This window comes from Ostrinia nubilalis, chromosome 8, assembly GCF_963855985.1.
Source record: "Ostrinia nubilalis chromosome 8, ilOstNubi1.1, whole genome shotgun sequence".
Classification (NCBI taxonomy): domain Eukaryota; kingdom Metazoa; phylum Arthropoda; class Insecta; order Lepidoptera; family Crambidae; genus Ostrinia; species Ostrinia nubilalis.
The window spans coordinates 15,354,756-15,379,185 of NC_087095.1; the positions used below are offsets into that span (position 1 = coordinate 15,354,756).

General features: G+C 38.6%; 1 protein-coding gene across 1 annotated transcript; it reads left to right on the forward strand.

Annotated features, from left to right (window-relative positions):
• The first annotated feature begins 447 nt into the window (after positions 1 to 447).
• Positions 448 to 23,939, forward strand: LOC135074270 (muscarinic acetylcholine receptor gar-2). The gene is made up of 5 exons (XM_063968554.1): positions 448 to 487; positions 10,376 to 10,504; positions 17,458 to 17,608; positions 20,437 to 20,620; positions 21,193 to 23,939. Exons 2-5 carry the CDS (start codon positions 10,425 to 10,427, stop codon positions 23,286 to 23,288), a joined length of 2,511 nt encoding a protein of 836 aa, XP_063824624.1. The 5' UTR covers positions 448 to 487; positions 10,376 to 10,424; the 3' UTR covers positions 23,289 to 23,939.
• The last annotated feature ends 491 nt before the right edge of the window (positions 23,940 to 24,430 follow it).

Sequence of the window (24,430 nt, forward strand, 5' to 3'; positions counted from 1 at the left end):
TAAAAACGTAATCAGTGGTTTAAGAAATTATTTAGATTATGATTCATGATTAATCATGCAAGGTGCTATTTATCTATACTCAGAAATTATTTTTAACATTGCCCTTATCCTACAAATTATCTTATCTATTATGTACTAACATTATGTACCTACCGTTAATCAATGAAATTATCAATTTACACTAAGCAAAAAGTCGCAAAAATAAAATAAAAACTATTCACATGACCCTCAGCTTAGTTTAATCCTTAATCGGACCAGCAAGTTAAAATTGTTCATTGGTTTTGGACTTTAACACAAGGAAATACATTTTAAAATTTGCATTTTCATTCTGCTTGAGGGATAACCGGCTCTCACCGGTCCGCGCCAGTTCAAACCAGTCACAACCGGTTTCCTTTCCAGATGGCATAGGCCGTGATCGCATGGACGACGCCGAGGTTCCGGGCCGGACGGCGCGCGCCGCCAGTCTGCCCGCGCCCTTATCTTAGTGGTGAGTAGATAGCCGGTAAGGCTGTGTTCTTACTGACAGCAAAGTGTTATGTTTTGTTGCTAGATTTTTATTAATAGTAATGACTTTTGATGATTTATGTAGCCTTAGTAGCAATCGACATTAAAGCATGATAATCATAATTTGTTTTTTTTTTATTTTGTGATGAGTTAGGGTTATAAATCCAAGCTTGTAACTTCGATAAACTAAACTGTGAAACTTTGTCTTTTTTACCCGACTGCGTCAGAGGGAGGGTTATGTTTTTCGAGTGTATGTATGTATGTGGGTATGTGGTATGTGAATCTTTGTTTTTTTTAACTTTTATCTCTAATTCTTTAAATCACGCAAAGTTAAGAACAGCTTCTTTCATCTCTACCAATGATTAAAATCCAATGATTTTATCTAAATGTGATATCTTGACGATATTCTTTAGAATTAGGTAAAACCCTAAAGTATTTTTATCTCGAGCCCATACAGAAACGATAAAGTTCATGTACCCTTGTTTCCATGCTAACAAAAGCTGCGTTTGTTGAGAGAGCGTACACGAAAACGACGTGGTCGTGGTTTTCGTAGGCAATGAGATGTTGACACGCACTTTGATGATGAGTCGAAAACAAATAGAGCTGTGTCTCTTTCTTATTTGTTTTACTTAAATATACTACTCGTTTAATTATACACTTGGATATCTAAAGTAAAAAGCTACTATATAAAAGACTTTATTGCTGTTTTCAGCAAGAGGGTTAGTTGTGCCGACCTCTGTATTTGTACTGATTATAATGAATTTTATCCGCCACAGTCTAGTGGTAAGACCACCTGCTTCAGACGCAGAGGTCCCGGATTCAATTCCCAGTGGAGGCAGATTTTTCTGTTCGGTTTGGTTGGTGGTAGGGCTTGTTCTAAGTCCGCCTGGCTAGCTACCACCGTCTTACCTAAGTCTGTCGCCATAACAACAATGTTAACAGCATTATTGTGTTCCGGCAGTTAGAGGTAAGATAGCCAGTTTCTCCGTGGTTGAGAATTCCGGGTGAAGCTCGCTTCCATCATCAGCCTGATCATCACTTACTATCAGGTGAGAGGCCAAGAGCTTCCTCGTTGTGGATTAAAAAAAACCTTTGGATTGTCTCCGCCTCGATAGCCCTCTACTGATCTTTCTAATGCCATGTGTTTCAGATATTTGTCTTCACATTTTACGGGTGCATTCAAAATACTTATTCTGTTAGATCATCAATTTGTATATCATGATCATTATCAATTATGGCGTGCGAGAGCTGATCTTCCCTGCCCTTTTGTCGCTATGCCTGAGAGTCCTGGACATGAGCTCCCCTGGCTTACCAGGAAGTCTTTAAATATGTAGACTTCGGATGCAGGTCGGCCGTAGTACAATCTGTTCAGGTGGGGATTCTTGGGTGGCTCAAACTTGGTTTTGTTCCCCAGTCGACGAAGCACATGATGTCGCCCTGCCCTGCGTGCCCAAACAACTGCACGCAGGAAGATGTAATTAAAGCTACTGACAACGCCACTCTTGTGGCGGAGTTTTGGGCTGACACTGTGTAAGTTTGTTGTCGACACGACAAGAAGAAGATCATTAATTTATTGAATATCTACTAGGTACCTTCTGTTAGATACTTCCTTTGAAACCCTACATGACTTACTGAAATATGCAAACAGTGAGTCACTCATATAATGTGATCTGCAACATAATGTTTTACAATCTGATAATGGATAATATGACTCACTCAATATTAATGTTGGTTTTATCAGTACGTTTGTTGAATAATAGATTTGACGTAGGCTGTGAAATACAAAAATCTGAACGTTTACTAAAAATTTTTCAAAAAATATCACAGTTTACTAATGAAAGAAATATAATAAACAAGATTAAAATTGCTGCCAACATTTAGCAGCGCTGGGGTTGATATTCTTCCATTTATTCTTCGTAATCTAATTATTTTAAGTAAGTAATTTCTTTGCTTTATATTCCAAATTACCTAGCACGTACTGGCGCGATGACATTTAAAATTTTGATAAAGGTAACAAAGAGCCGTTAAACAAAGGACCGTTATTGTGGGAGATCAAAAGAGGTCTATATTCAGCAATAGATTTTTTTTCGAAATAATAGTAATTAATACCTATTATTTTCTAAAAACGGAATTTATCTTTTTTTTTACTCGCGTAACAAAACATTCAGTAAAGACTGTTCAAGTATTTATTTTATCTAAAAAATACCCCACAGTAAGACTGAGTTGCACCACGTAACTTAAGCGGTGACTTTAACGATAACCGGCGTTTTTTGTATGGAGTTTGACATATTTTTGACGTTTGTTAAAGTCAAATTAAGATGGTGCAACCCAGCCTAAGGAAATTACACAAATATTTACCTGTCGTCTCGTTCGGGCTACACCGACCTGTGACCAAGGTCTGACTGGAGTATGAAGGATTTTGGGATCCGTAGAATTTTTACTCTCTTAATATTATTTCATCAACAACTCTCACAATACACGTGTCCTTATTCTGCAACAGATAAAAGTATCGTGTTAATCCCAAATTAACTTTAAAATAACGCAGAAAGTTATAAAGTTAAAACTGCAGGATCTTTTTAGGGTTTTTTATGAGAACAGCACCAAACAATTTATTTTTTCTACTTAGATATTAATGAAAAGATACATGCATCTTGAACACTACTTCAAAAAGACCTTTCCATACTAAGGCTGAGTTGCACCATCTTACTTAAACTTTGACAAACGTCAAAAAACTGTCATACTCCAAACGAAAAACGCTGGTTATTATTACAGTTACGGTTAAAGTAAGTTGGTGAAACTCAGCCTAAATGTCACTTTCAAACTTTGAGCACGCGTTTATGTAAGGGGATAAACATACAATCCTAGACTGCATCTCATTTAACACCAGGTGCGATTGATACCTGCCTCAAATACCTGCTATCTTAAGCATAAGAAATGCAGGTGAAATAACGCACCGAAGCTGTGCCCCAAAACTTAAATAATTCTCCCTCCAGTGGAAACGAACCTTTACACCGAACGAGAGAGTTGGGTTTATGCGTTTCCTGGAACCCAGATATACGTCATAAACAGCTGTCCACGGGAATGTACGAAATATCGTGCAACAGAAAATGATTCCGTTACATTTCTGAGCTGACACGAGTAAAACAACTGTTAATACAATATTTTGCAGATACATTTTTGCGTTCGTTAATATAGAAAAAAATTAAATAAGTATTGAAATTACTATTTGTAGTATAAGTTGTGTAAATCACCTTTTTGATCTTTAAGCTAGATCAATTAGACATACAGACAACGGAGGCATAAAAACATATGATTATGATACTCTCAAACAATGGTGTCTGTATGATTAACAGTGTGGCAAAAAGGTTGCCTCTCAGCATTTGTCATTATTATATGCCAAAGTCCCCTCGTCAGCCTATACGAGATTAGGATGGCTCTCAAACAGCTAAAGAACAACAAGGCACCGGGTGATGACGGAATAACATCGGAGCTTCTGAATGCGGGTGGAACACCGATACTGAAAGTCCTTCAGAGACTCTTTAACTCCGTCTTACTCCAGGGAACTACGCCAGAGGCATGGAACAGAAGCGTGGTGGTGCTCTTCTTCAAGAAAGGTGATAAGACCTTGCTGAAGAATTACAGACCCATCTCGCTTCTGAGTCATGTCTACAAACTGTTTTCGAGAGTCATCACGAACCGTCTCGCGCGTAGGTTCGATGACTTCCAGCCTCCCGAACAAGCCGGATTCCGAAAAGGTTATAGTACCATAGACCACATCCATACGCTGCGGCAGGTTATACAGAAGACTGAGGAGTATAACTTGCCACTATGCTTGGCGTTCGTGGACTATGAGAAGGCCTTCGATTCGATTGACACTTGGGCAGTGTTACAATCTCTCCAGCGGTGCCGTATTGACTATCGGTATATCGAGGTGCTGAAGTGCTTGTACAAAAACGCCACCATGTCGGTCCGAGTACAGGAGCAGAGCACGAGGGCGATTCCACTGCAGCGAGGCGTTAGGCAGGGAGATGTTATATCTCCGAAACTGTTCACCGCTGCATTGGAAGACGCTTTCAAACTCCTGGAATGGAAAGGATTCGGCATAAACATTAATGGCGAGTACATCACTCACCTTCGGTTTGCCGACGATATTGTGGTCATGGCAGAATCGTTGGAAGATCTTGGCACAATGCTCGAAGACCTTAATCGAGTTTCCCAACAGGTAGGCCTGAGGATGAACATGGACAAAACGAAGCTTATGTCGAATGTCCATGTTACGCCCTACCCAGTTTCAGTTGGGAGCTCAATATTCTCGAGATTGTCGACAAGTATGTCTACCTCGGACAAACGATTCAGCTAGGTAGGTCCAATTTCGAGAAGGAGGTCAATCGTCGAATCCAACTCGGCTGGGCAGCGTTCGGGAAACTACGCAACATCTTTTCGTCCAAATTACCTCAATGCCTGAAGACTAGAGTGTATAACCAATGTGTGCTACCAGTGATAACTTATGGCTCGGAAACGTGGCCTATCACTATAGGCCTTATACAGAAGCTCAAAGTTGCACAGCGTGCTATGGAGAGGGCTATGCTTGGTGTTTCTTTGCGAGATCGAATCAGAAATGAGGAGATCCGTAAACGAACCAAAGTCGCTGACATAGCCCGACGGATTAGCAAGCTGAAGTGGCAATGGGCAGGGCACATAGTACGCAGAACTGACGGCCGATGGGGCAGAAAGGTTCTGGAATGGAGGCCGCGTACCGGAAAACGCAGCGTGGGACGTCCACCTACAAGGTGGACCGACGACATCGTAAAGGTAGCAGGGAAGCGCTGGACGCAGGCCGCTACCAATCGATCAACATGGAAAGCATTGGGGGAGGCCTATGTTCAGCAGTGGACGTCCTATGGCTGAAATGATGATGATGATGATGATGATATGCCAAAGAAATTTCTTGATCAGTTTTTACGCTTGCTGGAAGTACCTAGATGCAGCGTAGGACCGGTTGTGGTGAAAATCTGAGGTAAAGGCTTACCGGCAGTGGACGGAATTCGATGGAACCGAAATAATTAAAAATCTCAATCTTAAATATCAAGTACTTTATTGACTACGAATAATAACATTGCCTCATCCCTGTTCCACTCATTGCCCAAGATAAGATACATCTCGCCATTTACAGGTGCCTGAATCTGAATGCCGACAGTGATTTAGGTCCGATTGGTTTTGATCAATGAAAGGAAGAGCGATGGCTGAGTGGCCATCATGTGTCAGTGATCAATGTGGTTAGCCACTTGGATGTTGTCAGATATTGAGGAAATGACCTAATTCTTATATTTAGTGACTTTTGGTAGAACAAGAAAAATATTACACAATAATGACAGCAAAATCAGCACAGAAAGTCATTTAAATTAATATTTATTACAAAACAGAAAAGTTCATCACGAATGAGAAATATTTTGTCTATACTGCTTACACCGTTCTCAACCGTTTTCCTCGTAACTTTTCCTGGAATAAGCACTCCTGAAATAAACATCAATTTTACGCTTATATTTTTAAATCAAAACGAGGTCAACACAAGACCTAAGTAAAGCTCACAGTCCAAAAATCTATCACAAACTGATAATAGTGGAGTAAGTTCTCCAGTAGAGATTTCATCTGTGGGCTGAGTGTGAGTTTACATCAAACGCGCTCACTAGTGAGCGCGTTTAAAAAATGTATGAAAATTTTAGTTTTTGAACGTTTCCCGCTAGGGGCGCTGTACAATGCGTCATACATTTAATGTCATTTTTTGACGCTAGTGAGCACGTTTGTTGTAAACTCACACTAGGCCTTCAGAATGAGAGTAGTAAAGCAAACTCCTATCGATCCGGGGACCAACGATCTCTAGAGGAAAGCTGTCTAATGATTTCTATATTCAATACTAATCCAAATCCGTCCGTCATCTGTCAAACAATATGTTTTTGGTCAAAATATTTACGGTTTTCGATGTTTTTACATTTTCATATTGTTTATTAGACTATTTCGTTCGTTTGTTCGTTCGTTTCAGCCAAATGACGTCCACTGCTGGACAAAGGCCTCCTCCAAATTTTTCCACAATGCACGGTCCTGCGCTGCCTGCATCCAGGCTCTTCCCGCTTATTAGACTAATTTTAAACAATATTAAAGTGTTCCGCATCAAAAAATATGGATATTTTGATCGACAACAGATTCAAATTTGACAGTTGTAGTCCAGATTTAGACAAGGATTGAATATGGGAAACCGGCGTAAAACATAAAGAAAAGTCATCGAACGATCAACTTGATGATGATGATTGTATTCATCGCGCTTGTGCAATATCTTTAACTGTCTAATAAGACATAACAAGTGAAGGACTATGCGGATATTATTAATTGAATAAAAAGGTATAAATACGAAAGAACATACATAATGTATCAGCGTGTGAAATACGGAACGTGTTATTATACTTTATGAGGAACGTTCGTCCTCAATAGCGAAAAGCACTTTTTAATAAATAATATGAAATTTTTTATATAATATATTACTTGACTGTACTAACTTTAATATCACGGATTTTAAAATCTCTTCCAGTCTATAAAAATGAAATAGTCATTACAACTTGCAGGCTTTTAAAAAACAAACACTGCCAAATCAAAAGTATAATACTCGTACGAGTACCTACGTATAAAATCATAACAAAACTGACATGTTTTTTTACGTTATCTAAACAATACAAAAGATTTATTTTTGTCAAATCCTTGTCTTGAATTTTTTATTTGAATACCGTAAATGCTTTCAACGACACTAATGCACGTATTCTAATTTTCATCAACATGCACTCACTGTAGAGTAAAACCTTTTCACCTTTTGTGTGAAAATCACCATTTGCTACAAATGTAGGCAATTCATTCAATTTCAAAGAAAGGATTGTATTCGCCATGTTTTTAGGGTTCCGTACCTCAAAAGGAAAAAACGGAACCCTTATAGGATCACTTTGTTGTCCGTCCGTCCTTCTGTCAAGACCCTTTATCTCAAGAACGCGTGAACGTATCAAGCTGAAATTCACATGAAATACTCAGGTCTATTGTCCCTTTAAGCTGTGAAAATATCAAACTTCTAAGCCAAGCCAATCAAAAGATACAGCCGATTATGTCGATATTTTCAACAAATTTTCGACACTCGCAAAGGAATCAAAACCTACAGGATACTTCCCGTAAACTCAGAATCTTGAAATTTGGCATAAAGCATTGTCATATAATGCAAATATAGGAAAAATTGCGAAAATTACATTTTTTTAGTTATATAATATAATAAAAATATTTTAATAAAATGAAACTTACTACCTTATTTCTCACGAACGAATAAAGGTATCAAATTGAAATTTATACCAAATACCTAGATCTATTGTCCCTTTAAGAAGTAAAAAAATCAAACTTCTAAGTTAACGCGATCAAAAGATACAGCAGTTTATACCGACACCTTAGACGAATTTCCGTCACACGCTAGGGAATCAAAACCTACAAAGTACTTCCTGTGAACTCAGAATCTTGAAATTCGGCACGAAGCAACGTTATATAGTACAGATAAAGGAAAAATTGCGAAAATGATAAATTTGAAGTTATATAAAATTTAAAATATTATTTTTGCTTACATGACATAAAATATTTTTTTAATAATTATAAACTTACTACCTACCCTTTTTCACATGAACGCGTAGAGATATTAAAGTTGAAATTCATATCAAACACTTCTTAAATCTAATTGCCTCTAAACTGTGAGAAATTCTAAATCAACGCAAAAATTCAAAACGCTGAGGTAGGTACCTACCTATAATGCAAATATAGGAAAAATAAATAAATAAAAAATAATCATACCGCATATTTTTTTTTATAAAACTCCGGACTTTGACGTAATTTTGGTTTAAGTGAAATGAATGGTGTCCATTGGCATAGCTACAGGTTTTACCTTAGAATACTTGTTTTATATTTGTAGATAGTTACCCTGCCTAAAAAAAAACCCTAGCTACGCCAAAGCTAGCGTTATTTGATAAGGATCAGATATAAACACAAAATAATCTTGCGTGCATACCAATGTTATTTATACCATTTTGCAAGGGGAAAGGGATTTGTGGTTAGCCCTGACTACTTAAGGACAGGAAAAAATCAAATGATACCGCGAGCTAACTACGAACAGCGCCATCTATTGACAACCGTGCGAACTACGTAGTGTCGTTGCTCGGTGATAGGTGTTGCTGATTGCAGCTCATTGTTACAATACTTTTTATTAAAATCGGATTTTATTCCGGAGGTTTTACAATTTCTTACTACTTTCGCAAATCATTACAAATGAAGAAAGGAATTTACGGTGTGGTACCCTCAATGTACAATTAGATTTCGAGCGATACCACTTTTGGGCATTCTCCTTTTAAGTAGTTACTTTCCCCATTGTAATGTTATGAATTTCATTTTGCAATAAAAATACCATAGTTATGACTCGATTGTCGTAATGAACGAACTTTGTAAACCTTGCAGGTTTGTACGGAACCCTCGGTGCGCGAGTCCGACTCGCACTTGGCCGGTTTTTTTTAAATGAGCTCACCTTCGGAGTTCTTAGGGCGTGTTTGCATTGATTTGAGAATGAATAAGTAGATTATAGACTTTTAATCTTTTTATTTTCGATACTACTGAGTGTACGGGACTATTCCCATCGCTGCAACTCCTGTTTAGCCAGAATCTGCAGCGTGATCGCCAACCAAGAAGTTAAAATGTCAGTGGACCCGTAAAGAAATGAATCAAAAGAATGAGGAGTTCACAAAAGGATTCAGGGTAGATTCGGGATAGGGAGAATTATTTTTCGAGCAGTCCTACAAACAATGTTTAGAATAATTTAAGCAGATTATACATACAGGTACATTTATAAGCGGCACGAACGTGGGAAATACTTAAGTATCTATAAAATACTGCTCCGTTCCGATCAATGGAAATGCACCCTTAAGAAAGTCCCAATGAGACGGACTACGCGCATTGCTTACTAAGCTCGGAATTTAATACACAGAAACTTTGCATTTAGAAAGCGTAAATTACCTTGGGAATAGTGTTCGTAGTTTGCGAGATCGCAAACCGATATTCCATTTCAGTATAAATTCTTAGTTTACGATTATTTGTATTCTGATAGACACCGTATTCTTTTTGGAATAATCCGCTTAGAACGACTGACTTATGTTGCTCCATTTGTCTTAGATGCAAGACTTTCAAACTTATAAAATTCTAATATTTATCATTTAAAACGTAGGGAAGACCGGGGCTGAAAGTGCCGGGGGTAAATTGTTCCGATGCAAAATATCTCGACAACAGAAAGAATTAGATATGTGATCGTATTATTTCGTATAATGCCTAACAGTTGGCCACATGCGACATAATACGATCACATATCTAATTCTTTCTGTTGTCGAGATATTTGCATCGGAACAATTTACCCCCATATTTAAACATAAGTTTCTGACGAGAAACCATGACGATTTTATTAACTAAGGAACATAGTAGCACAGTTCTAGAATTGTATACCTTCACAAATTTTAATCACGTTAGATCCAATGTTAATAATTTCGCTGAGTTAGGAAAAAGAGACTGTTGAATGATTTCATTTACTCGCTACAGAAGTTGAATCATCAAGAGCCCTTTAAAACTAACTTAAGCCTATGAAATCCTACGGCTGAGTTGCACCACCTAATTTTAACCGTGACTATAAAATAACCGGTGCTTTTTTGTAGACGTTTGTTAAAGGTGCAACTCACTCTACGAAACATCTTCACTGTCTGACTGTAGTAACTGCATTGTTCTTCAAGATAATACAAGGCATAATCAACCCTATTTGTTCCAGACGAGCGTCGAGCGGATCTGATGGTATCTGCCGCCGGAGCGCAGCCACAATGAACGTCACGGAAGCTAGCCTCGACGTCAACAAGTCCACCCCCATCTACGCTATCGGCACCAACTTTATAACGCAGTGGTATGTATGACAAGCGAGCTATCCATTTTCAATGAGGGTTTTCGCGAATGAAAGATCCGCTAGATAGCGGGACGTGGATGTGGGGTCTGACTGCTGCGTGATTGGTGGATTTTGACATATCTGTCAATGTCATGTCAAAAATAACCAATCATGCAGCATTTGGACTTCGCGTCTACGCGTACGTCTGGCGGATTTTTCATTCGCGCAAACCCTCATTCTGCCTGTGGCCTAATTCACGTATTTTGACAGTCAAGATCTCGCTGACGTTCAGAAGTCGTCCCATTGAAAAACAGTTTTAAATCCATATTCACAAGGGTCATTTCGATAGAATGATTACTCGATAGGATCGCATTCAGCGATTTGTTGTCGTTGAAGTTTTATTACGTGAATAAGGCTATGAACCAGCAAACGTTGTTTTGTCATATAGGAGTATAAAAAGAAGCCTCCAACCTATTCTCAGACCTACCAAATAAACACAAAAAATTTATGCAAATGTTCTTCCATTTCAACCAAGAGTTGAAACAGAAAAACTTGCTTTATTACAACACTAGCTTTCCGCCCGCGGCTTCGCTCGCGTGTAATTTTGTCTTTCACAGAAAAACCTGTTCCAAAAACCGGGATAAAAACTGTCCTTATGTCCTTTCCCGGGACTCAAACTATCTCTATGCCAAATTTCATCAAAATCGGTTCAGTAGTTTAGGCTTAAAAGCAGGACAGACAGAGTTACTTTCGCATTTGTAATATTAGTATAGATAGTATAGATACTCCTATTACCAAATGTAGGTAACTAACAGACCGGACTCGGCCCTAATATTTTTGTTGTTATTAATCAAGGGGGTTTTGTAAATATTAATACGCTTATTTGAAACGGATATTTTATTTATAACATAAATTACATACCTAATAAAACCTGGGCAACGTTATTCGTAGGGAGCAAATCAAGGCTGTATTAATGAGAAGGCGGCTCGCAATTGCGGGAATATTTCATTCATTAATCTCACCCGACTCGATATCGCTTTTTTCAGCCGCCTACAAATCACTAATATGCTTATTTGAAACGGATATTTTATTTATAACATACCTAATAATATTACCTAATAAAACCTGGGTAACGTTATTCGTAGGGAGCAAATCAAGGCAAATCATAAGAAGGCTCAAGGTCACCCAAAGGGCGATGGAGCGGGCTATGCTCGGAGTTTCCCTGCGTGATCGAATCAGAAATGAGGAGATCCGCAGGAGAACCAAAGTAACCGACATAGCTCGCAGAATTGCTAAAATCAAGTGGCAGTGGGCGGGGCACATAGCTCGTAGAGACGATGGCCGTTGGGGCAGGAAAGTTCTCGAATGGTGACCACGGGCTGGAAGACGTAGCGTGGGCAGGCCTCCTACTAGGTGGACCGACGATCTGGTGAAGGTCGCGGGAAGAGCCTGGATGCGGGCAGCGCAGGACCGTTCATTGTGGAAAACCTTGGGGGAGGCCTTTGTCCAGCAGTGGACGTCTTTCGGCTGAAACGAACGAACGTTATTCGTAGGGAGCAAATCAAGGCTGTATTAATGAGAAGTCGGGTCGCAATTGCGGGAATATTTCATTCATTAATCTCACCCGACTCGATATCGCTTTTTTCAGCCGCCTACAAATCACTCGCCAGCAGGTTTTAGCATCGGCACAGTAATAAAGCTTTGAACACACCGAGTGGGATGTAATATGCCTATTCCCGCAAATAACAGAAAAGATTAGGTATACAGATCAAGCTTAGAGCATATTATTCCTCTGGGAAATGGACTCTTAAAATGGAAACACGCGTAAAAGAAACAAAAATAATGTAAATATTGAGCTAAGTACAACATTATTTTACATGCTACTATGGTCCAGAAACGCGTTGATACATCGAGAAACGGCCTATTAAAACATAACTTGCTCTAAAAAGACACGACTGGGAAACGAATCCAGAACCCATCAATGGACATCGATAACTGTTCAAAAATACTGAATTAACAAATACTGATGACCACAGTTTTTAAGTAGATGTTCTCACTGAGGTGCCGTATCGAATACCTGAATTGCGATTACACTCACTGTGTAGCGATCCTTACAGACGATTTTATTCAGTAATTGAAACATTTCCCCAAACCTGAGTGCCTATTTAAGCCACTTACCATTTGGTGGGAATTACTCCCTCGCCACTTAGAATTGATGATAGATTGGTATAATTTATGGAAGTTCCTCCAAATTTTTTTTCTATTAAACCAAAGCACCTATTTGTCATTGATTTTAATGTCCCACCGTGCTTTGACCGCGGTTTGACGCACTTAGAATTTCTAAAAATACTTTTATTCATCGTTCGATGGTAAAGTTATTCATTAAGTTCAGTTAAGATTTTAGAAAGAAAGAAAGAATCATTTATTGCCATGGACATTACAAAAGACAAAAGATGTAAATAAAAAAGCAAATAAGACAGAGGTGACATAAAACATAATATACAATGAAAGAGAAAGTAAACTGAGCAGTGCCGCCCATTTTACGCACAGCCTCTCGATTGGGCTATTGTTTACGGATGATATTTTCTTCTTATGCTTCAACCACACCAACGCGTGCAGATCGCCATCGCCGGCGCGATCACGGCGCGATCATAGGCGGACTGCAATGGATCGCGCGAACGTCGTTGGCCTTAGACTGTAACGGTTCGGTCAAACCAACGCGATCACACGCGATCAGCCAGCGTGCAGCGATGACGATCAATGCATTTAAGTCTGGTCGCCATCGCTGCACGCCGGCTGATCGCGTGTGATCGCGTTGGTTTGGCCGAACCTTAACGGATCGCGTCGGTGATCTGCACGCGTTGGTGTGGTTGAAGCTTTACTCCATCTAACCCAGACCATTCCAAGAAATACGAAAGATGTAGAAAACTTCTTATGTATAGGTAAACCATTAACTTTTAATATACCTACTCGTATTATAATCTAGACATAGGTTCGCGGTCAGTCAACAGCACATCAGATCATTTTTTTTTGTTGCAAAATAACACTTATCACGAATAAATAAGATACCACATATTTAGCTTGATATGCCTTCGTCTCTACCTACATACAAGACGTAAATATTTAAATCAAACCAGAGGAATTTCATAAAGATTCATCAGAGCAAAGTTTAGTGCAGGAATTACACCGAAAGCCGAAACTTGCGAGTTCTCGGAAACTTCCTTTCATAACCCAAACTGCAACTTTCTATGAAACATATTATTTAACTATTTAACTTCAAGCCTCGTACTCCAGTCCCCAAGAGACAGGTGTTACCTAGTTTGGGGACCATTAGCAATGTTGTCTAAGTTGTTACCTTGGTTGAATAAAGGTTTTTTGTTTTTTTTTTTTTGTTTTTTTTTATATTATGAGAACAATAATTGAGTTAGATTCAGTAACTCTACTCTCCTGCAAAGAAATGTAGCTGTAACTATAGTTCGTTTCATCCACGAAGACGCGCGGGGTCGAGGGTAGCGCGGGGTGCGGGGAGCATAATCCGACCAATCCGAGCGTCATCATTGTAGTTTCCCTCGACCCCGCGCGTCTTCGTGGATGAAGCGAACTATAACTGTAACGACACTGCTACCTCCAACTTGTTCAAAATATGTATTTTTGTTTGTTCGAATTATGTTAATTCAGATTATGATATTGATGTAGGCTATTACTGCAGTAACATAGCTTACGTCAATACTAGAAGTTTCTAAACTTATAAGAAACTGATGCCCGTTTTCACCATCAATCCCTAATTTTTAAGTGACCCCTATGGTAACACATAACAGGAATTTTGTTTTCAAAGGGGTCACTTAAAAAATAGGGATTGATGGTGAAAACGAGCATGAGGATAATGACTAAGTAAGGTGATCTCAAAGGTCAAAGCAATAATGCAAGCATGTCGTGAATTCAAGTGGACCACATAAGGCATTTTCAAAGAGAAAATTAATGCAAAAGTTGTGGTGGTTCAAAACCTATTATACTGAATATATATTTTTATTTATTCGCTTTAGCTACGAGTATTTAAACCCAAGTTACTAATACTAACCCATTGGTGAGAAAATAGTTATTTACTGCCCAAACTGTACCTACCGACAGCATGAGATAAATCTCTATATAATCTTCACTAAGAAAACTTTGTTATAACCGTATAACATTGAGTTCAAATGTGAGTGTTTTACGTTCATTGCAAATCGAACGACATAAAATTTGCCCTTTGGCTCACCGGTTACTTTCCGAGCTTAGTTCAATAAAAGAAAACGATTTGTAGAATAAAAAGTACTGGCACAAAGCTTTGATTTTCGATTTAGACGGTAAGCACTCTCGGAATCGTACCGGTTTAAAAGCCGTTATGTTACATAAGTAGCCATGAAAAAAAAGGTATAAGGATTACATAAATAAAAGATATACAGAGTGTCTTTGCAATCAGTATCCAATTTTTTAAACAAACAACTTGAAAAAATCGAACTGCCTAAGGCGAGACTCGAACCCACGACCTTCCGCTTGCCGGGCGGCTGCAAGTTTAAAATTTAGTTTGAGAAGCGACTCTATTCGCTAAGAAATATTTAATAACAGTATCCAATTTTTAGGAGCGATTCAGAATCAGTAATTTAATCGATTTAAGTAAAGAAAAGTTTTTTTTATATTTAATTATTTTTATCCGCTAGGCGCGGTTTCAAAATTGGCTCACGTGGATAATTTGCTTCGTTCATAGAAAAATACGTACACACAGTTAACTACATACGCGAAATTAAGCCTTAACCTTTAAAATTAAGATATGAGCGAGCACCCGCAAATCAGATTTTCAATAACCGTAATTCCGCAATTAAAAATAGTTAAGATAAAGTTGTATTGTTAAATTGTTCTATAGCTTTAAAAAATTGAATACTGATAACAAAATCATCCTGTATAACTTGGTTCCCAAATGGCACGAACGTAAATTTCGGGCGGCTCGTACAGGCAACACTAAAACTTGCCATTCGGGAGTTTACGCGCGGTTCGATAAATTTTTAATGTTATGCTATATTTATACACCACTATAACACATAAAGCATATGTATCAAGAAAAAATACTTCGTTATTACCGTCCAAACACCTGGGTTGGATGCATATAAAGCTTTGTCACAGAGCATTCTAAGCCATATTGTATTTTTAATCACTTCAGATTTCTGTATTTAGTCGTACCTACTCGTACAATTATTGAGTAGGTATTTCATATTTTTGTAAGAAATACTGAAAATCTTTACGTTTGTGTTGTACATTTAAAATTTTTGTGACTACATATTTATGTACTTATCACAATCACAGTAGACGCGTGTTTAACTTGACGTAATCTAAAGCAGATTTAAACATGTATGTATTCATCATTTATTCACTTACTTTTTTACGTTGAGCCTCTGCGCCAATCTTGCTTACGTTTGAAATAAAAATAAACCTGAACACAACGCAGTTTCTCAAACCGAAAAATATTGCTTCCACTTTTATCGCCGCCTCAGGGAGCTCACAGACTAGCAACAGTTTATCTGCGACTGCTTGCGATAGTGGTAGGCGATGGTTCAGCGATTGTAGGCGACTGTTGGCGACAGTCTCCGACTCGCGCCTTTCCCTGTCATGACATATTGACACTCTGACTATGCGTTAATGACTGCACGTCTTCGAGAGTCGCGATGTATCGGCGAATGTCGGCGACCGTCGGCTGTATTCGATGCGTCGGTGACGGTCCTCCAATTTGAAAATTGGTCGTCCGCGACTATCGCCGATCGTCGCCGACTTAAAGGCTGATTTTACCATCGCCGGATAACTTTTAACTGAAGAATAAACTTGTCATTTTTACATATTTCCCATACAAAAACTATCAATGCGCCAAACTTATACTTCGGTTAAAAGTTATACGACGATGGTAAAATCGGCCCTAAGGCGGACCCGCTCCGCACGGCCAATCTGTATGAACTTCTAGGGATCGTTTTAGAGTAATGCGGTCCGGAGGAACCGCTCGCTCCCTAGCAGTTCATACAGATCGGCTGTGCGGAGCGATCCGCACTGACAGTCCGCGTAACACTAAAACCAGCCTAAGTCGCAAGCAGTCTCCGACATAATTTCGCTCGTCTATCAGCTCTCTTATAAGATAATAAAACAAAATCCCTCCGGCCAAGGATCGAAAGCTTTTATTTTTATCTGACTGCTTCAGCAGTGACCATATCTAATACTGTGTTTGTTTTAACTGAGGCATCGTAAATAAAGATAATGGTTAATGGATTACATTGTACGTTGAATTAAAGTGGTTTGAGTGCGACAACGCATTTGCGGTTGCGGATTTGAGTCTTGTTAGGGATAAAATACAAAATGCGATAGCAAGTACATTGTACATGACATCATGATGGTCGTTCTAGTACCTACATGACTGAGTACGCATTGTTTATTCATTTGTACTCGTATCAGCCGTTTGATCATTATTGCTATCAGGTGCTCTGGTCACATTTTTTTCTGCTTCTTTTCAAATACCATTAGCTAGGTACTAATAATAAAACTAAATTTTAATGTAACCATTAATGTAGAATATACATACAACAGAATATGACTCATTGATTGTGTACAGTCCACAATACCCCGCTATTCTGTCAAACCCAAATTAAATATTTTACAAAATTTAAAATAGACTAGCTGTGCCCCGCCGTGTTACCGTCGTAAAACGTAGCCTATGTGTTAATCCGGAGTGTCAACTAACTCCATACCAAATTTTATTAAAATCGCTTGAGCCGTTTAGACGTTAAAAAGTAACAAACATACACACTCACAATCTTTCGCCTTTATAATTTAGTGTGATGGTGTGATTTAAAGTTAAAATTTAGCTAGATGATACACATACTTACCTAGTATCCTTAATTCCTCATGAAAACAGAAGCTCACCACAAACCTATTTGTTTTAATGTTAGCTCTTGTTGAAGGAAACTCCAGAAACTGAAGCAGCGGTCGTGCCTGTCTTCGGGCAGCTTCCAGGAGTGCCAGGCCTTCTTCCTCACCAACAGCTCCAATTATACCGACGTCTACTTCTTCAATAGCACCGTAGAGAACATCCTCGCTGCTAACGGGGACCTGGTAAGTGGAATTTGTTTTAAGGAAACTACAAATCATTTATTATAAGTATCTGAAGCCCAGAGGAAGTAAGACATCATCATCATTTCAGCCACAGAATGTCCACTGTTGAACATACTCCCCAATGATTTTCACATCGCCCGGTTGGTAACAGCCTTCATCTAGCGCCTTCCTGTTACCTTTAAGTAGGTAAGACTTAACGTCCCCTAAAAATACTACTTTTTTAATAAAAGGACTCGAAAACTAATATATTACAGCGGCGATTTCAATAGATTGAAACCGGTCACAGTGTTCCTTGGACTCTTTTGAATTAGACTAGACGCTAAATTGAAACAAAAATATAGGTACGAGTAGGTACCTACAACGATGAATAAAACTACACAAAACAGTAATTTAATTTTGGATCGTATTTTAAAAGAGAAATCAAATACCACTCAATCAAAGGGCATCAAATTGTTGTAAGAATTATTAAGAATTTGAGAAGACTCTAGGGGTATCATATTCCGGAAAATTTTTGCTGAATAGGCGATGACCTATTTTTTTATTTTTGAATAACATATAAGTAGTACGAGTACATACCTCAAATCCTCATAGTACGACTTGAGTAAATCTTTCTTACGCTTGGATAGAGTAGTATTTTATTTAGCATCCATATTGCCGATTCGACTTGCTGTATTGACTAGACATTATGCTCCAATTTTAATATGTTAGATACTTAGGGTGGGTTGCACCATCTTACTTTGACTTTGACAAACGTCAAAAATCTGTCAAACTCCATACAAATGCACCGATTATCGTCATAGTTACCGTTAAAGTTAGGTGGTGCAACTCAGCCTTAAACTATAATGTTTTAAAGAGGTTTAAGCTTAATTTGAACTTTGAATTTTGAATATGTTGGTTCTTCATAGTTATTTACGATTTTAAATTGAATATAAATCTTTTCATTAAAAGAAACGCAAAAGCTCTCTGATCTGATTTTAGCGATCCCGTAAAGATATGAATTTAATGAAAGATCTCAGACTGACACTTGACCGCCATTTCAATCTCCCAACCAACACGGCCATCAACGTTTATTGACGTTATACGACAGAGTGCCGCCGTTAAAAATACTTCGTGATTGCCTACCTCTCCAGTAACTTTCCGAAGACTACTAAAGTCACTTAGAACAGAGCTTTTTATTATTGACTAAATGAACATACACAATAATAATTCCTTAGCTTTTATTTGATAAGCTGTGTTTGGAATTGATTCGAGGAAGAAGTAAGCTGTAGTAATCTGGCTCTTAAATTAAGTATGAATAGCTAAGTTTAACATTGAACTGTTTAGCTGTTTTGGCATCTTTTCGCTTTAAAATCAAAAAAGTTTATAAAAATCAATTGTCTATTTATGGGTGTTTAATCGATTGGCTTAGCGGAAACATACAATCATCATCATCATCATCATCATCTCAGCCATAGGACGTCCACTGCTGAACATAGGCCCGATTGGTAGCGGCCTGCGTCCAGCGCCTTCCTGCTACTTTTATGATGTCGTCGGTCCACCTTGTGGACATACAATACAGCATAATATACGCACAAGTAGGTACTTACGCTATTAATAATACGCGTAAACCAAGGTTCACGTTATTAAAATTTCACCTGATGCCATTATGCCAAAAAAATGTAAAGCACGCTTTTATTCGATACTAATATCAGTAATTACCTTCTCTATTTACTAGCACGTCAAATTGTAGGTCACAGTTCCGTGGCATAACTGAAGAAATTTCCCTGCAGCAACCATTCGTGTCGAGGGTAATCGATTAACGCCATTATCGAGTCCACACATCACGGCACAACTCTAGTGCTGATGGCTATCGGAATTTTGTATAGAATTGAAATAAAAATTCTTCATCCATCGGGTCAAGCGGCATACCTTTTGCTGTATTGATCTGGAAAATGAACAATTTTTAAATAGAACTTGCGCATCTTGGTGAAAATGCTCTGTCCTGATTATGAAATAGATCGAGCCAAACACTATTTGACAACAGAAAAGCCTATAAGAACTAGGTGTAACATAGAAAATAAATAAATAAATTCAGCTACTTGTCGAGTCGACCGGCTGTCAGCCTTGATGTTTATTAGGGACTAGTCATAACAGGCGCCGACGGGTGCTCAAAATTCTATGTTTTGGGTGCCCTATAAAATTGGGATGTGTGTGATTCGTTGCATATAAATTCATAGAATTTTAGAAGCGTAGCGTTCTAAGCGCGCTTCAGATGCCAGACATTATTCAACGAAATAGAGCGTACGTGCAACATTGACAATTGCATATTTCACTTTAGCAGCAACATCAAGTAGTCCCATTTGTCTCCTCGATACACAATCTTTGGCTTTATTTTGTAAAGTCTTATGCTTGTTACAGCAAGCCACCTTCCCGCTATTCCCCTAGTGCTGGTAATCCTGCTGACCGTCAGCGGGAATATACTAGCTCCTCTGAAGCGAGCGATTATCCAATATTTATCTCTGTCTACACACGAGTAATTATTAGAATCCACGATAGCCGAACGTTGAAGGGATCGGACTGGCCGACTCTTGATCCGGGGAACGCGGGTTCGATCCCCGCCGGCGCTCGACTAAGTATTGTGGTGAGCTCACTCGTGACACGAGCATATTAAATATTGAAAAAGCCTTTGCCTTTGGCCTTTCGTACAAAGAAAGAATTTTCGCTTAGGACGAGGGGCTAACTTTTATCTTAAAAAAATGTTTGTGACAACTCCTGCAACTCTTCAACCTCATTTGTCTGCTCGATACTTACACAATCCAAGGCTTTTCTGAATGCAATGCTTGTTGCAGCAAGCCGTCCTCCCGCCGTTCCCGCTGTGGCTGGCGGCTATCTTCGCCACGTGTCTGGTGCTGGTCATCCTGCTGACCGTCAGCGGGAACATCCTGGTGCTGCTGGCTTTCCTCGTGGACAGGACCATACGGCAGCCGAGCAACTACTTCATTGCCTCGCTGGCTGCCACCGATCTGTTGATAGGTAAGAAAATCTTATAGCTATTAAAAGTTATAGAGAGGACGAGAATTTCGTTATACTCGGTCGTTGTTTTTTATGTAAAATATTATGTGTGTAGTTCATTTCAACTAGTGTTGACTTTTAATTTAAGCTATAAAAGTTATTTTGCTTAGCCCACTTGTGTGGTAGCAACCTATTCTTACTAAATGAGAATGAGGACAATGAAGTATCCGGGAACTGAGTCATAAAGATAATTAAATTATCTTTTCCTATTAAGCATCCATATCTATTCGCTTTTTCATTCTAAGCTTGTTTACCCTGTCATTGATTTTGTGATGCGTGTTTGGTTATTTGAAATTAATTTAATGCGAAATTTATAATGTATGGAATAAATTAAGGATAATGAAAAATGTCATCCTTCTGAATTATTATTCGAATATTATTCACCGACCGGCCTTAAACTTCTGACATTCTATCTATTCGAATGAATTAGCGGGAACTTTAATTAAGAGAAAGAAAAGTGCTTTTCCATTTTAAAAGCGGTTTCATTTAGTAAATGAAAGAATGAGAGCAAAAAGTTGTTTCATTGTCCGCAGGTACTCTGTCCATTCCGTTTTACACTGACTACGTCTTGAAAGGATATTGGCATCTTGGGCCCTTGCTGTGTGATCTCTGGCTTTCCGTCGACTACACCGTCTGCTTAGTATCCCAATATACAGTTTTACTTATAACAGTGGACAGATTTTGTAGTGTGAAAATTGCGGCGAGGTACCGAGCGTGGCGGACGAAGAACCGTGTCATATGGATGGTGACAGTGACGTGGATTATACCAGCCTTACTATTTTTTACGACTATATTTGGATGGGAACACTTTGTAGGCTACAGGGATTTGCAGGAAGGCGAGTGTGCTGTGCAGTTCCTCAAAGACCCGATATTCAATACTGCCCTCATCATCGGATACTATTGGACGACGTTATTCGTACTTATTGTTTTGTACGCGGGAATTTTCAAAACTGCATATGACATGCAAAAGAAAAGCGAAGCGAAGCAGAGGAAGATGCAGTCGATGGTAGCTTTAAGTGCAGGTTTTATGACAGGAATGGCAGGGCGCGCGGCCGGCACGTCGGGTTTGTCCAAAGCAACGATATCAAGCGAAGATCAGGTGAAGGTTTCCGAAGCGGTCCGTAAAGATTCAACGTCAAAGGGCTCGTTAGCAGCCCCGCTATTGGCGTTAGGTGGATCTACTGACTCTAACTCAAGCCAAAAATCGTCTGCTCATAAAAGCAGTGCCACTGCTACCGGTACATCGACAACACAAGAGTCGGATGGAGATAAGAAAGAAGATCAAGTAGAAGCAGAACGGTCCAGCAGCCCAGCTTTTGACTCTGATGAAGAAAGTACGACCCAGACGAATTCGAAGAAACGACCATCTGTAGCCAATCTAGTGATGCAAACTGGTGCTTTACAATTATTAAATAACATGCGAATGAATGGTGGTATGTTAATTAAACCACCTGATGCAAAACAAACACCAATGTTTAAGCCTGACTCTGAGAAACCGAAAACGTCTTTGTCACAGATATCTGAAAAGAGTTTATTGGATACTGATAACCCGGATACGTCCCAAAGCAGCGGGCCAACTCCAGCTCCTACAGTGCCTCACAGTACAGCTAGCTTTATGTCGCCTATATCATCAGGTATAGCCACACCGTCCGACCAAAGGGAAGTTTCAACAACTATTGCTCAGAGAATCATCCCACCTCCATCAGAATTTAGATGCAGTCCCACTGTGTCTGAAAGTCCCCCGTCTCAATCAGAATCGTCACGCACAAAAACTGTCAGACTGGTGAAAAGTGACGGCACCTCGTATGACGTTCTTGTGGGTATGGATGGTGCAGACCTCCGTTTTATGGACGAGAGTTCAGTTATCGTTCCTTCCCCTACTTTTGAAAGTCCACCATCTTCAGTGACCTTTCCTACTGCGACTGAGCCCTCATCTCCCCCAACAATGAATTCGGGCAATGTTACCAACACTTCATTGTTGCAAGCTGCCTTAATCAGAGCTACGGCTGAAGCTCAAATAGTCACTCCTAAATCTAGTTTTTCCCCGCCTCCGCCCGTCAAAGTGAACACGGAGGTAAGTTTGTCTACCGGCGAGCGATCCAAGCCAGTAATTACACTTGTATCAACGTCTTCCAATAATAATGACTCTCAACCGCCCAAGCCTACGGAATCAAAAGTTTCACCCTTAAAACTAAATCCAGTAAGTCCAGCTGTTGAAAACAGCGATGTTTCAAGTACCGCTGTAACTGGGTCAGGCCGCGGTGATTCCAAGAAAGAGTTTGTAAAAAACATAGGAAAAAAATTAAAAGTTAAGCGTTCGAAGCGAGACGGTTTATTCCCGAGCATCGGGCGACAAAAGTCTAAATCGGAAAATAGAGCTAGGAAAGCTTTTAGGACGATATCGTTTATTTTGGGTGCGTTTGTTGTCTGTTGGACACCGTACCACATATTGGCGCTGGTTGAAGGTTTTTGTACGGACCCGCCGTGTATTAACAAACATTTGTACATGTTCTCGTACTTTTTATGTTACGCGAACAGTCCGATCAATCCGTTTTGTTACGCGCTGGCCAATCAGCAGTTCAAGAAGACTTTCACGAGACTCCTCCGTGGGGACTTTCACATCACCTAGTCCATGTATGTTGGCTACAAGGCGTAATTTGGGTGGCTCAGAGTCTTGGCCAATGTTACGCGCACAATCTCCGAATGACCTTCATTCGATTGTTGCTAAATAAGACAATACCCGTCATTTATGACTTTTAATACGTAAGTATGCTTTTGATGTATAGATATTATAGTAGCATACTGTGTAGAATATGTATTTTAATGTATAGAAGAAAACGTCGGCTTTAAAAGCAGATCTCAAATTTTGTACATAAGGTAGAAAAGTTGTATATTTATAAATTTTTTATTTGATCTTTGGAGTTCAGAACTGACAATAAAATGTTAGAGCGTGTATATAAATGTTAGATTTAAAGTTATTCAAAGTCTCTTTATATTTCTAGTTAAGCGTATATTTGTTTAAGCTATGATAGATTCAATATTTTAACAATAGCTTGAAAGTAATTGGGAATTTGTATGTAATGAGGATGTAGTTGACTTTATCTCGATTTGAGAAAAATATGTTGAGTATATTATTATGTAAGTACTTGATTAAATAACTACTTGGAAATACTGTGATAATGAGTAGACTATTACATTTGAAAGATTCATTTTAATTTGAAACTAGATTTTTGAAATAAAAGTACCTACTCAAAACCTACCTAACTAATTCTTTAAAGTAACTGTTAACGGTATTACCTTTACGTTTGATATTATTAATAATAAATTATTTATCATCACCAGTCTACTCACAATCACATTATTATAATAAGAAACGCTTTAAAGCTTTAAGCCCAGAGCCCAGCTAAAGATTTCGAGCGTTCAAAAATAGTCAATTATAAGTTAGTTTTGTATTAGATTTGTACGCATGCGGGCCTAAACCGTTGTTAAGTTAACAATCAAGTAATAGTAGTTCAAATACAATAAGCAATATAAGTAATTTTCGTATAAATCAAATTCAAATATTTTTTATTTAAAATATTTATAAGATTTTTCCAAACCATTTTTAACATGTAATATGTTCATAATATATTTTATGTTATATGTAATTCATAATAATATAATAATACCTACCTTCTTTGTTTATAGACAAATAATAAGTTTGGATATTACGTATTTTTTTAAACATTGCAGTAGCAAACAACATAGAAAACAATGTAAAAATATTTTATA